General features: G+C 38.4%; 1 protein-coding gene across 3 annotated transcripts in view; it reads right to left on the bottom strand.

Moving 5' to 3' along the window:
• LRRC49 (leucine rich repeat containing 49) overlaps positions 1 to 13,136 on the bottom strand; it is a 49,442-nt gene extending 36,306 nt beyond the window's left edge. The window contains exons 1-7 of one of the 3 annotated variants that reach the window (XM_056347247.1): positions 13,011 to 13,136; positions 12,166 to 12,228; positions 11,516 to 11,603; positions 10,616 to 10,813; positions 8,984 to 9,083; positions 7,776 to 7,979; positions 6,133 to 6,199 (exon numbers count right to left, since the gene is read on the bottom strand). In XM_056347247.1, coding sequence (XP_056203222.1) covers positions 6,133 to 6,199; positions 7,776 to 7,979; positions 8,984 to 9,083; positions 10,616 to 10,813; positions 11,516 to 11,603; positions 12,166 to 12,228; positions 13,011 to 13,064 — 774 coding nt within the window. In that variant the 5' untranslated portion in view covers positions 13,065 to 13,136. Of the gene's footprint in view, positions 1 to 233; positions 1,148 to 1,177; positions 1,260 to 6,132; positions 6,200 to 7,775; positions 7,980 to 8,983; positions 9,084 to 10,615; positions 10,814 to 11,515; positions 11,604 to 12,165; positions 12,229 to 13,010 lie in introns of those variants that run through there. The other 2 variants (XM_056347249.1, XM_056347250.1) reach the window with 2 other exon arrangements.
• Positions 13,137 to 15,422: the final 2,286 nt, after the last annotated feature.

Here is a 15,422-nt window from a genome sequence, read left to right as displayed (position 1 = left end):
AGACACTGTAAAACTAAGACAACACTGATAATATTGTGGTATGCCGAAATCTGAAATTTTGTGCATGGTTGATCCTTAATTTGTCTGCAATGGCACACAAACGCACATCCAAATCTCCTGGCACTACGCTACAAGCATATGCAGCATTGTACCTTCCTATCATCACAGAAATCTGCACCGATTTCCCTTCATGCCTCTGAAAAGCCAGTAGCAGCATTCACAGCTCTACCTACAGGAGGTCCACAGGTAGACTTTACAGCAGGTCATGAGGAGAGGAACGTGCTGTGAGTCAAGGGCAAGGAACAGCCACAGCCCTCTGAAGAAAGCAATTATTCCAGAATTGGAACTTGTAAGGAAGTTTTACGAGCAGGTAATTGCTGGAATCAGAAGACAGACTCAAAAGCTAGAAAAGAAAGCAGCAGCATCCTTAGTTTGGATACACAGCGCATTTGCTTGACAGCCCCCAGCACTTCTTCAGCCACTCACAGCTTCCTGTGATTAGAAAATGGAGGGATCAAACAAAGCAACTAAACTACAGTAAACAGGCAGCTGCTGAAGTTCTTTATACTTAATACCCTATTTGAAAGATTCAGGCGATATTGACAAAAAAATAAATTCAAAATAACAGCAACTGCCCCTTAATTTTATTTGTGATTTCTAGAAATGCAGCTGTGTTTTACAAAGGCATTAATTATTGCTCTGTTGACACAATCTGGGTTCATTTCCTACTGTTTGTATTTCTCAAGGGTGATCGACTCAAGGATCTCTATCCAAATATTTATTTCTCATCATAGTGGTCTGGGATCTGTCCTCCAGCACCTATCCAGACATGCAGGCAGGACTTGCATACAGCAACATATCACGGAAAAGATGAATTTCTGCCACTGCACAGGGGGATATCCCATATTCTTACTGAAACCTATACTGTGTGGCAGAAAGAAGGCAGCAGGTTTTCCTGTGGAGAAGCCTTCCGCCTTTCACCAGGTTCCGCAGTGCATCCAAGGATACAGCGCACAAAGCTACTAAGAAGTATAATGAATTCCTTCAATTAGAAAGATCATCTGCTGAACTGCCGTAAGCTCCCTTCAAAACCCTGCACTCAGGCACGCTATTCCTCCTCAAAGCTGCCAACAGCACTTAGATGCAGACGAGCAAGATAGCGACTGGTGTCACACACCTTCCCAGTGATAATGAACTTTCTGATGCTTTAGACCAGTACAAGTCTGGCCATGCCAGTTTCCAGAAAGTGTCTAGCAGCTCCTGGAATGGGAGAAGAGGTAAGGTAGCTGTTATTTAATGGTTTGAGAACACATAATGTTGTTGGTAACTTTCATATATATACACATGTATATACATATATATGTGTGTGTATGTACATGTAAGTCTATGACATATGACTTTAATACTCTGCCAAAAAAAATTACTTCAGCAATTTTTCCATTAAAAAGCACACAAAAGTCAACAGCAAAACCAAAACTAAATCACATCTTCAAGCAACTTTTGATTCAACTGCTAATTCAACTATTATGCACCATCTGTTTGTGTATTATATGCAGAAAATAAAAACTATCAGGATACAAAAACATTACAGCAAATGTATCAGAAAATACCACCATTTAGAACAATATATTTAGACACAAAGACTTGTAAAAGCAAAGCCAAGAGCAGATGGTTAGCATGAAGAGCACAGACCTCTGCAGATGTCTGCCTAGCTAGAATTACAGCATGCCACAGTGTAGAATATTAATTCTGGCATTTTACTATCAGGAAGATGACGATATCATCAGCAATGTATAGAAATACTCTTTATCACTTTGCTAAGTGTTAAGAATAACTACCTGCTTTTAGTACCTACTATTAGGTGTGGATCACATACAAGCCATTATCACCTCTTTTTAGAGGATTCAAATAATATTTATTTTACAAAAAAACCCTATGACTTCTCTAGTAATTCTAAATAAAGAATTATTATTAACCATTTTTAGTTGCTTTTTCAAATCCACAAGTCAAAGGCTTTACTTGTAAACACTGAAGAAAAACACTATTCTATTCATTTGTTCACTTGTATGTTTGAATACTTAACTATGAAATACTCATTTCAGGAAAGATTGTTATGCATCACAATCACTCATCAATAATTAAACTGCACAAGAGTTGCACATTTGAATACACACTTCTGAGATTACTGAAAAGAAGTTCAAGTTGCTTTTTTTTTTTTTTCTTTTACTTATATCCTTGAACTTTTGGCAAGGAAAATGATTCACAGAGTTAAACAGAACACCAAAAAAAACCCTCTAATGACTTTTTAAGATTTATTTCTAAATAAAATTTCATTCTAAATAATGTTGGAATGAAAACCAAGTTAAACTTGACCCAACTTTAATGAGCTAGTTCACTGGAAGACAGACACAGTAAAGTCCATTTTTACCGTATCTAAAATAAAAGGGTTTTCAAAGATTTCTATGGAACATACATCTTTTATACTATTTACCTTGAAAACAAAGATCAAGCCAACAATCAGCGTTCTCTCTATTCAGAGTGCTTGGAAGCATAGTATTTATAAATTAAATAAATCCAATTAATTAATAAAAGTAATTAATCAAAAAATTAAATAAATAAATTAATTATAACTAAAATAAATTTATAAAATAAATTATAAATTAAAGAAAATAAATAAATTCAAAATTAAGTCTAAGTTGTCCTTTAAATATACCACACACACAACCATGTGCAGGGTCTTTGAATGCTATAGTATACGTCCATATTAGCATGTTAATAGCCATAGAAACAGAGTCTCTACTTAAAAATTTAATTAAATATTATTAAAGTGCTGTATTTTCTTACAAGTTTTTTACTGGGCAGTATTAAAATCAAGAGCCTTACTAAATTATGTAGGAAAATAGGCAAAGAGTAGTAACATGACAATGGAATTCACATTTTGTCCTTTTTGTAAAGCACAGGCAAACGCAGTGCTTCATTAGGTGTTACACTGATTTTTTTTTTAACCTTCTTTTGGATATTTATCATACGAAGAGATTTCCTTTAAGTAGTAATGCATTTAAAAGCTTGATTTGTAAAAAAACCCAAAAAAACAAAAACACAAAACCAAGGTTTATCATTAAGCATTGTGCAATACTATACCTCAATGTTACAAAGCACATCCAGTTCCCAGCACATTTCTCACTTAAGCAGAAGTCTCAAAGTTCAGACCAAATCGTATTATCAGAAAAATCTGGCACCCAAATAAACGAAAATACCTTCCCAAAAGTGAACAAAAAATGAAATTTTCCTCTGTTCTCCTCACCTCTGACCTCTTGTAAACATTCCAGTCTTGTAAGTACCACAATCTGTATTCCATCTATAAGACTGCTTTACACCCCAAGAGAGAGGGAGGGAGGGACTAAGGCTACAACAGGAATCTAGCTTTCTTCTTAACTGCTGCTACTCTATGAACATTAACAGAAGTAAGTAATTTCTAGCTAGGCTCTAGCACTACTTTTGAAAAATAAGATTAATGATGTTCATATTGTGGACATAGTGTATTTGAGGATTTATATTCTGCATCTGTTGAGAGTGACTGCTGAGATTTCTTGCCTTCAATAGAACTACTGTGTATAATAAAACAGGTAATGTTTTTCATTAGTTTAATGCATTTCAAATACCTTTATCATACTTGTACACAAGATTTAATTGTTCAGTGATCATCTGGGATCACAGATAACAGAAGAGATACCGTGCATTATTAACAATAGCTTTGAACACACACACACACACACACACAAAATACTACTGAAAGCACCTTAAAATATTCCTGTCGTGAATTTAAAGTACTGAAGTAAGAATGAAAACCATTCAGTCAGATATTATGTAATGGATATTACACATAATATACTGAAGTATTTTTTAATGTCCATTAAATATGTCCTATAAAATATACAAACCATAAAGCGGAAAAAATGGTATTTAAAAGAACAATACTTTCTTCTTGCCAGATATGTGAGCACCTTCAATGTCATGGTAACTTCAAAATCTGGTAATGTGACTGGCCAAAAGGCATCAAAAGGCTTTACTGGTACATTCAATTTTATGGCTTTTATTTAATGACATCAGAGAAGCCAAACCATGAAAACAAAACTACGGGGAAAACTCTGTTCTGTATTGTAACTCAGAAGTACAACTGTAGCAATTTATATTGCACAGTATATTGTCATAACAATGTTAACTGTTGTCAGGCAATATCATTTAAATGGTAGCATTTTACTTACATGACTCTTCTCACCTACTGGAGTCTAACAAACATGTTAAACCACCTTCTTGAATTGCCTGCCAGACTACAGAAGAAAGCTGGTGATACCAGAATCACTGAATGCAAGTTAACTTGTATCCCAGGAAAACTGGATGCAAGCAGCAAATATTCAGCTAACCCTCTACTGTGACGAAGACTGCTCACCAGATATTCTCCCCTTAATAGAACTGTCTGCACCACAAGTGATGCGCCCTTGTCCTCTATTAACTATGGCACAGCAACTTCAAAAGGTAAAACCCAGTCAAGAACTGCTATCTACATTCACACAAAGAATAAAACCAAAAAGCTATAGAATAGATTACTGTTCTAATACACATATAAATATGAACCACTCTATAAAACAGACAAATTCACAAATTTGAAGAAAATTCAGCTGTTGTCCTAACTCCAAATACAGAGTGCCATTCAGCAAGTACTGTAGCACTATGTTTATACAGCCCATTACAGCTCAGTAAGCTGCCGCATTCATCCAGTAAAGAGGTTTTTCATGGCTTTACAGAGGACATTTTTGCAATAAGGAACTGTCACTTTACTAGTATCTTCAAAACAATTCTTCTCTACTATTTTTTTTTTCTTCTATTTCCCCTACCACTAAAAAGAGAAAATAGGAAAAGAAAAGATAGTGAGTTTATTCTAAATTACCCCTAGCCACAGAATCAGAGCACCAGTAGAAGTCAGAAGGGACGTCTGGAGATAGTCCCTTCCACTCGCCCTGCTCAGAGCAGGGTCACCTACAGCAGGCTGCCCAGAAGCGTGTCCAGGCAGGCTCAGACCACCTCCAAGGATGGAGCTCCCACTACCTGTCTGGGCATCCTCCTCCAATGTTCAAGCCACCCTGACAGTAACATTTTTCTTCAGTACAATGTGCACAATATTGGACTAATGTTATTCAAAGAAGCCACGAACTTACTGCATCACATATAACAAAAACTCATTATAGTGCTAGCTTGTCTTTTTCCTTTTTTTTTTTTTTAAAGAAAAAACCACACTCCTATTTCCCACTGTCAAGCAATTGTACAATAAAGAACACACACAGAGAAATTAGTAAGGCTTCAAAACTGTCAGAACAGAAATCCAGAAAATTCACACATTGGTCTTATATAGTCACAATAACCATATGTTGTTTTAAACAGCTCAATTATGGAACATTTTGTGTCCCATGTGTTTTAAATTTATTTTACAAAAAATACTATATCCAGCTTGGCCTTAATATTCCATGCTGCTTCTGACATGCCAATTAACACAAGAATTTTCCTCTTATATGTACTACAACTAAAGTTTTATGCACCACTTGAAACAGAAATGACTGCTTAATCTCAAACTTGGGAAACCAAATAGACATTAAGTAACACAAGGCCATCCAGAAGCATGAATCAATCAAGAGCTTAGACCCATTCGGCTTTTTCCTGTACAAATTTAAGACTTCTACAAATACACAAGGGATCTGGTTTCATAAGATCACCAACAGCAGAAACAATACAACCATCAATAGGATCTTAAACCTTTCTATGACTTTTAAGACTGTGTTATGTTAACTAAGTCACAACTGCTTATGCGAGATAAGTAAAATAGCACTGGCTCCTACAGAACAGTCAATTGACTCAGCATTTTAACCACTAACTTTCCAGAATTACAATGCTGAAAGTAGCAGAGACAAGATTCAAAATAGCTTCATACCACCTTTATTCATTTACTGATTTCTGTGACTGCAAGAGCTGCAAATTTTGCTACCAGATCCTTTTCAAAAAGCAATAGTTTGGTAAAAGACATGGGAAATGCATGATGTCTATATAAGAAACGTAAATAATCAAGTTATTGTACTATACCTGATTTCCATGAAGATCTAAAACATCAAGATTTTTCAGGTTCTCCAGATTTGATATCTTCTTTATTCTGCAAGATTTCAATTACAACAAATTATTTTTCATATTAGACAAAGAGTATCTTTTGTCTTCCAGCTAATACAAAACTTAGCCATTTGTTCCTGCCTACCAAGAGTAACAGAATAACAAAGTTCTGAAGCATGTAACAAAAAAATGAATATGAATGACTATGCCTTAGACTATCACCTTCCTTTCCAACTGTCACTATGGCTCTTCTAGGAAGATGGAAAGGGAAGAAATACTTGCACCAATAGAAAACAAAGTCAACCACCAACCTATCCAGGTACCAAAGTAATAACATAAACATTCTTACTGCAAACAGCTAACTCCAAACCAGTTTAAAGAAAGACTGTAGCAACACAGGCTTTTGAGAGTTTGTTGGAAGAACACAATAAATAAAAGAACAACTGAAAGCCACCAGCCCTTTCTAGACAATACGTATCTCTGGATTTGGCAGTATTTCTTCTCCCTCTGTACAACTTCACCACCTCAAAACTTTTCCATCCTGTCCTTTAATGTCCTATTTGTCCATAACCTGTCAATAACCTTGGTTATTATATACTCAACAGCATCATCTACTGGCAGATGATATTAAACATCGTGTATATTACGCATTTATTTCAAGAATAATCAAAGATCACATACAGATCAACCTGAAAAAAAAGTTACTAGCAACTGTGTCTGACTTTTAATCATTTATGATTACCCATATGAATACCCAATTACCTACAAATCATATTTCTATGTAAACAAACTACATAGCACTCAAGGTAGTTTGACTTGGAAAGCAATTCCTTAAAGCACCTTAAAATTATCATACCCATGCCCCAATATTTTGCTATAAATAAAAATTAATTTCTACAGGTGAGATTGTTAATATAAAAGCTACTAGTTCTAGTAACATACTGCACTATTGATTACAGGCTGAAATAGGAGATACAGTCTTTGTAATCTGAACATAACTGAAGTTTGTTTACCAGTTCTTCCTTTACTGAATAAAAGGAAAATAAGGAAACTGAACAAAATCAAAGCACAACCTTAGATGTGCGAGCAATTCCAAAGATACTGCTATTAAATTATTAAAAGCTACACGATTTGAACTGTATTTTACATAGTAATACAACTAGCAGGCTGTACCTCCCAGCAGAATAAAATCCATAAATAAGCAACAACATCCATGATTCACCTGTCTGATATTTTCCCAGCTAAATGTATCGGGCAGAAATAACTTCTATAGGTTATAAAGAACCAGCAAATACTTTACACGACGCTAAAAGAAATTCCAATTGCCACACAAATCTAAGAATACATATTTAATAATCAATGAGAACACAAGATTAGACAGAAACATGTAAAATACTTCAGAACTTGCTAAAATTTATGTAAGAAAGGAAGATTAAAATCAGTACAAGCAAAAACTGTGTGCTTCTTCAGCAGGACCCCTAAGACTTAGCTAGTGTCAGAGACCAGCTCACTGGTCTCACAGCCTACATCACAAACTGAAAACCATCACAGAAACAAAGATAGATCACAGTTGTTAAACTATAAAGAAACAGGGTGCTTTAATTTAGTTTTATTATTTTTACCTGTTTTTTCCCAACAAAAGGACTCTCAGGGATCTCAGAGTTGAAACACCACTTATTTCCTCTATTTGATTATCATACAAATCTAAGAAAATGAGATGCTGCAGATTAGAAATATTTTGGATCCGGGTTATAAAGTTATGTTGGAAATTCAAAAGGCGAAGATGATCTTCCCCATCGATAACTGGGCACACTGTCAATTTTTGCCTGGAAAGAAAAAAAACCAGAATAAAAAAAAACCCATAGAAGTAACAAATCGGTAACCCACCTTCTACTCACCTACTCTGACTGAACCAAGGAAAGTATCTTGATGTTATGGTAATATTAAGGTTATTAGGTCTGCTAATTAAACCCTGTAAATAAGGCAGTAACTCCTTGTTACCAAAAAAAAAAAAAAAAGCATAAAAATATAGTAGAAGTGCTTACAAAATTCTCTGAAAGCCTGTCCTCTTAATCAGAGATTTGTTGTTATATGGGAACTACACAGAAGTTTCAGGTTGTGACCAAATTAAAATTTCAACAGACACAGCCTGCCAATTTTTTAAGTTTTTCTACCAGATACCACATAAGCAGCCTGTTTAGATAAGAATTCAAAAGTATCCTATGTGATTATTTTTTTTTGTTTCTAGAACTTCACACTTGAAAAACAAATACATGAAACAGTGTTAATGTGAAAAGTAAAAGATACAGAAGTTATGCTGAACACAGTTATTCTTATTTTAGAATTATTCCATAAAGAGTCCCACTGACCTGCCAAAATATTTTGGACTACATGAAGCATACTCTCACCAAAAACAGATAAATAAATATTTCCCATTAAATGGCTTTCAGATAAAATTTTTGTGTGTGTCCTAGTTAAGGGAAAAAAACCAAAACAACCACTCTTAATGCATGAGATTAGAGCTAATGGAGACACAGCCTCTTTCTGTAGATTATGTGAATAACCACATTTGACTCTTAAGCTAGCTCCTTAGTTTACAATGAAAAGCCCTAACTGCCTGAAATGATTGCTGTACAGATAGATTCATGACAAGGACTCATACAGAACTTCTCTATTGGACACAGTTTTCTCAAAAACACACATACACAAAAAATCAAAATCAAACCCACCACTTACACCGTTGACCACAGGCATTACTGGGATACACTTCACTTCAGACCATCAGATACAAGAGCCACGAGCTATGGTGTGTGCTCCATAACCTTCTCACCTTTCCAGGGTAAGTCTGTCAGAGTTCAGTATTTTTTCTTCAGCAGTACGTTGCAATACAGGAAATGTTATTGATGAACTGCTTCCAAAATGTGTGTTATCTATCAGAAAATCATACAGAGAATATATGAACTAGTTCTTTGTAAAATCATTTCATCAGCCACAGATAATAAAAGCAGAAAATTCTTTCTTCCTAAGAGTTACGCAGTATGTGAAAGTGCTTTTTGCCTATTCAGTAATCCATTTTCTTTCCTGCCTTTTTTTTTTTTGTTTACAGCTACATGCCGCTACATTCTCTTTCCAAAGTACGTCCATTTATTTCGCTTCTGAAAGATTTTTATCAACAATTTGCAGTAAGAAGATATTTTGTAGATGCTTTTGTTTTGATTAGAATTACGCAATGATGTTTTAAGGTAAGGCTGTATAATTGTTTCACAATTTAAGTGTCTGAACTTAAAGAAGGTATTATCTAACTCTAAGATGAATTTAAAGACACCGATCAAGTAGATGTTGATAGAACTAGAAACCAAAACACCAGAACAGTGAAAAAGTCCCACTGAGCCATAAACAAAATGCAAAGCCTTTTTAAGGTAATTGCATGCAATACCTAGTAATCATTGGTATTACGTTTAACTTCATTATCAAGGAAGAAACAGGCAGCCCTTTAAAACATATTTACAAAGCTATCCATCTTTACCCATTTTGTTAATATAAGGGTGAAGAGGGACGATGACTAAAAATACCCACAAAATAAATTAACAAATACATTCTGCAAGCTTTAGCTTATTTGGAAAATGATCCACTGGAAAAAACCGGTCAAAAATAGATCATCGTGCATGAATACTACCACAAAAATACAGACTGAACTTCTATGTGTTTGCCCCCTTCCCCACCCCACCTCTTCCTCCAAATAAATCAAGTATGTTAAAAGAAAAAGGATTAATTCTTCAATAAACAAAGATAATTGATTTACTACTATAGAGAGTAAGCTCATTGTCTAAAATATGCCATTAGAAGAGACACCTACTTAAGTAAAACAATTTGTTGTTCAATTTAGAATCTTGTCAAGTGCTACTCTGGTAACATTTTATCACTAGCTACTCTAACAAACTAGCGCAATCAACCTTCTCTGTGTATCCTTCAAAGTTTAAAAAAAAAAAAACTGTGAAGGAAAAAAAACCCAACCACTGAGACCAAAAATAATCAATTAACATTGTTGCAAAAGTCTTAAATTACTTGTGTCTCGGGTTTTTAAGCCAAGAAACGTAAGACCAGACACTTAAAAACTGGTCTGAAACATGACATGATGGCAGTACAGTGACCTTTTTTTTCCCCTAATGTCATCCTCCAGAGACACTTGCAAAAGATCTCTATTACTGCCCTTTGTGTTAAAGAAAGGTTTACAAAAAGCCTGTATTTAAATGCCTGTATTATATTTTGGAAAATATTTCTAATGGTTTCCCGACAATGATGTATTTACGTCTCTTAACACACAAAGGGAACAGTAGAAAACACTTGCTATTCAGTCACACATTCTGAGAACCAGAAACAACACATTACAGGTCATAACTTCTCAGTAAGAAACTGATTTAAAACAAAACAAAAAACTAGTAAGAGAAGTTTTCACTGTCACCTGAAGCATGTGAACTAATACTGTGGCTGCTTTGTCGGGATCTGGATTTTGTAGGTGTGTGAACAGAAGTGTCGCCAAATCCTGATAAAGAACTTGTATTCTGCTTCAGCTCCAAACCAGAAAGTTCTGTCAGACTGGATGGTACTGGAAGATATATCTGTTTATTACGCACCAATGGACTTAATACTCTTTGGTCTCCTGTGCAGGGAACAAAATCAAACTGCAGACTTACATTTATGCCACGGTAAGTTGCATAATATCCCTAAAAATCAACCCATTCTGAACAGCTGTTGGTCTTTATTTTTTTACCAGAATGAATAAAGAAATGCCATAATAATTAAACTGCTCTGCTATCCTAACCAATCACTGTTTTTATATGACATGCAAGCAGCAGCAGTGTGGCAAACATTGTTTTTCAAGGCTTCTTCAGGATTCACCACAGTAAGCAGTGATATCACCAATATCTTGCTTTTCAAAATATTGTTCTGGCAAAAGCACACAGTAAGAAAACTATCTCTTCAGATCAAGGTTCCAAATTAGAAACTAATTTTGTCTAAATAAGTTAAAGCACTGAACATCCAATCAAAAGTTACAGTAGAGAATCGCGCGACTTCTGACAGAATGTATAGTAGGGCACTTGATAGATTGTGGCTTTCTAGGTAGAGGAACGGACGGTCTACCATGGTCAGAATGAGGGGTAAAATGTGATGAAATAAAGCCATCCGCACCAGGCAGTAGCAGGACAGCAGGTTCAGGATGGGATGCAGCAGTAATTGTATTGAATTACTGTAGCCAATTAGGAAAAGCTGTCACTCTTACATATTCTAACCATAACACAGTCTCTCTTTACTGTTCAGTTAATAAAAAGATACAAACAAACCAAACCCTATAGAGTATCACCTTGCCTTCCCGAATAGTTTTTTTCCAGATCATGCTGCAGAAGTCTATTGTGGAAAGATGACTGATCTTTATTTATCCTGAATTCAAACTGTAACACAATATTTAAGACAAGTGTTAAAAGTTTTCAAATGCAAATAACATCTTTATACAAACACACACCACCTTAGTAACAGCTACAGTTCTTGGGGAATCTCCACAAATGTTTTTAAAAATGAAAATAATTGCTTCAATAAAAAGAATATTCATTCTCTTAAGATACTATGACTGAAAAGTTCCACTGTTGGAAACCAAAATGAAAACATGGAAGTTACCAGTTAATCTGCAGTTAACTTAAGGAAAAAAACCCACCCTATAAGGAATACTGCAATTACAGGAGGAAGAGAGGTACAGATGGAAGCATAAGAAATCACATACATACACACACACACACATAAAGCTTACGGTAGGTTATATTACATACCCATGTTTTTACTGTATGTATCTTTAGTAGGATGAAATAAATTACCAAAAGACTATCAGATATATCAAATATTCTATTAGAAGTCGATGCATTACTACTGAAAAGGCAATCCCTTCCTAAAAGCATACAAATATGGCTATACCATACATCTATATTAATTCATATAGCTATTAAAGAAACTAATAATTACTGGTTTGCTTTTATCTGTTATTGATGAGGTCTGGATGACCAGGTGAAGACCACAGTTATTAACCTGCAAGTTGGAAGAAAAAGAAAGGGAGTATTACTTTTTTCAAAAACACTTATCAATACAAAATTTGAATGCCACTTTTTTTTTTTAAACGGTAAAGGTATTTTCTGCCAAGAAATAAACTTTTTTTCAAAGCTCTTATGAAGAACATTTCACAACACTAACACCAAATCATTTTTAGCTTAAAAAAGTCAGGGTTTAGCTTTAAATAATCACTGAATGCATGGCTTTCATGGGGGTGTTACCCTCATTATGAAGAAAACAAGTGTTCACACTTAAATACAGTAATTTTTTTTTAAGGCAAAACGGGCTGGTCTTTATATTTGGTTTATATGACAAAACATAGCCTCTACCTGCTAAATCATCAAAACATTTAACAGAAATATTTAATCAAATAGCTCATCAAACAGAAATATTAATCAAATAACCACTCCCCAGCCCACAGCGGGCGGCATGCGAACACCAGGGAACCTCCTCAGGCCAGCGGGGGCGCGGGGACCGCGCTCCCCTCACCCGCCTCTGCCTCGCCGCCCGCGCAGAGCCCGCGCAGAGCCCGCGCAGAGCTGTCCCGCTGCGCATCCCAGCCCAGCGCGGCCGGCGCCTCACAGCCCCGCGGGGCCGCGCCCTCTGAGGCGCCACCACCCCGCCCCGGGCCCGCCCTTCCGAGGAGGGCCGCGGCTCGCGCAGCGGATGAACACCCCCGGTCCTGTCCCCTCACACACACACCGGGGGCTGAGGAGGGAAGGGCTGCCGGCCGCTATCCCTCCGCCCCCTGCAGCACCTACCGGGCCAGACGCGGCCCGAGGGCCCCTGGTGGGCCGGCACTTGCTGGGCACCATGTCAACCTGCTGCTACCCTCGCGGCGCCTCACACCTCCGCGCCAGCCACCGCCTCTCCTGTCGGAAATCGCTCCGCCGTCACCGGGGCAACGGCGGCTTCCGGCCCGCTCCCGGCAGGCCTCGCCCGCGCCCCGCCCGCCGGCTGAAGCGGTGCCGAGTGGCGGGAGCCGTTAGGGGGTGGAGTGCGGCGCGGCCGGGCGGCTGGCTGTCCCCTGGGGTCGGCTGTCCCCCGCAGCCCGCTCCGGGGGCGCTGCTCGGTACTTGCTGTCCGGTGGGGCGGCCGCAGGCAGGGGGCCGGGTCGCGGGGGTCGGGAGGCGCGGGAGCGGGCCTCGCAAGTGAGCGCCTTCCGCCTCGCCAGTAGCCAATTACACTAATAAATCGTATTTTCCTGAATTCTAAGTGCAAGTGACCATGTACGAAAACGCATGAAAGGCAAGAAGCTGGACGCACCTTCCAGGTTGCTGCTCTGCCTCAAGAAGTTGCCTTGCAGGTACATATTGTCACAAAACGTGAAAATCTGACTTGGAGAGCCTGGGTAGGGGTGTGGTGTGCCCGGAGTGCCGCCTGCTCCCGGGACAGTACCCCGGCCCTGGGCCAGCCCTTGCTGTGACCCCGGGCAGCTCTCGAAGCCCAGAAGCCCCGCAGATGAGTAGCAGATGATTTTACACACATCAAGGAGGAACTCAGTGGCTAAAAGAGCAGGTGTGGCTGGCTGTGTGTGGAAGGGCTTGTGAATTCCCTCACGGTGTCTTCCTCATTTGTGTTCTGGGTTTAGCTTTGTGTACAAGTACCTTAAGGGGGGCGTCAGGGGGACGGGGCCAGGCTCTTGGCTGTGGTGCCCAGCGACAGGGCAGGGGGCAGCGGGCACAAACTGGGACACAGGCAGCTCCAGCTGGGTGTGAGGAAGAACTTCCTTCCCTGGAGGGTGGCAGAGCCCTGGCACAGGCTGCCAGAGGGGCTGTGGAGTCTCCTTCCCTGGAGACATCCCAAACCCACCCGGACGTGACTGTGCAGCCTGCTGGAGGGGACCCTGCTGTGGCAGGGGTTGGGCTGGGTGGTCTCTGAGGTCCCTTCCAGCCCTGACCATCCTGTGATTATCCTTTTAGTTACCATTTGCTGAAAGGTTGACAGGAAAGTGATGTAATTATGGCTTGCTTTGTGAGAAATATAAAATATGGGCGTGTTTTTTATGATATGTAGACAATACTGTGCCAACAGTGAATGTGCCATATGAAATCTGTGAAAGTTTTTTTTTTTATAATCATGGGCTTATAATCCTAAGTGGCTATCAGAAGCTCAGCTGAGATACGGGTTCCCCTTTAAAGGACTTGTCTACATTATTAATTTAGTTTTAAGTTCTTCCATGGTTACAAATACTGCTTAATCTCTGCTGCTAGTTAAGCATTACAGAACATTGCTATATTAAAAGAAAAAGAAAGATTAGCCTGGTAGTTTCAATGAAGATCTAATCAACACGGTGTCTGAAATTACATCAGTCTTCATCTGCACTAGTTCTCTCAACACTGTTAACATACTTGTAGCAGACTAGATGATAAAGAGAGTAGGGCTGTTCAAGGAAATGAGCAAAACATTGACAAGGCCAAAGGCCAGTTCTGTGCAGTGACCACTGGTCACGGATCTAGCGCCCTTCGCTATAAAATCCCTTGACAGAAGGAGTCGTAAGGTGAAACTGCAATGTCTCTCTCACACATCATTTAGGTTGGCTGTAGCACATTCTTTGCTCACACTGGTCTGGACCTCATTCCTACCCAGGGAGAAGAACAACTACCATGAACTTCAATACAAAATCAGATCCACAATTCCTGTACTTACGCTGTCCTAGAATGTGTATTTACTGTTTGTATTTCTGCTCCCCCCGATGTGGGACTCAAAGTGATGCCCTACCCAAGACTTATTACAAAATGCTGTTCCATTAGCAGAGAACTAGAGATTTGGTTAGTGATGCATGTAAGCATATTTCATAAACAAAATATTTCATTGCTTAAGGCACATTGAGAAATAAGCCAAACCCACCGGGGCAGAGCGGCAGTCCCGTTAATGTGTTCTTGCCAGCAAATCTGACTCATGAGGACTGTTTGTCACGGTGATGAGAAGAACTGGCTCCTGCATGCAGTCTCCGTTTTCACCCATCCAAAGTTTTACAAAGAAAACATTGGAGCAATATAGTGGAGTAGAATTCAGATGAACTGTAACGACAAAAATAAGGATGTCGTGGCTGAAACGGTGACTTAAAGATCCAACCTACATTTAGCAGTTTGGGTTCGGATATGATCAAAAGATCGTGCCTGACTGAAGGATGAGTATTTACATGGTAAATTGAAACGGTTTAACTTCTG

Source organism: Falco biarmicus, chromosome 7 (genome assembly GCF_023638135.1).
Source record: "Falco biarmicus isolate bFalBia1 chromosome 7, bFalBia1.pri, whole genome shotgun sequence".
NCBI classification, from domain to species: domain Eukaryota; kingdom Metazoa; phylum Chordata; class Aves; order Falconiformes; family Falconidae; genus Falco; species Falco biarmicus.
Note: the sequence above shows the minus strand (reverse complement) of the source record. Positions and strands in the feature narration are given on the sequence as shown.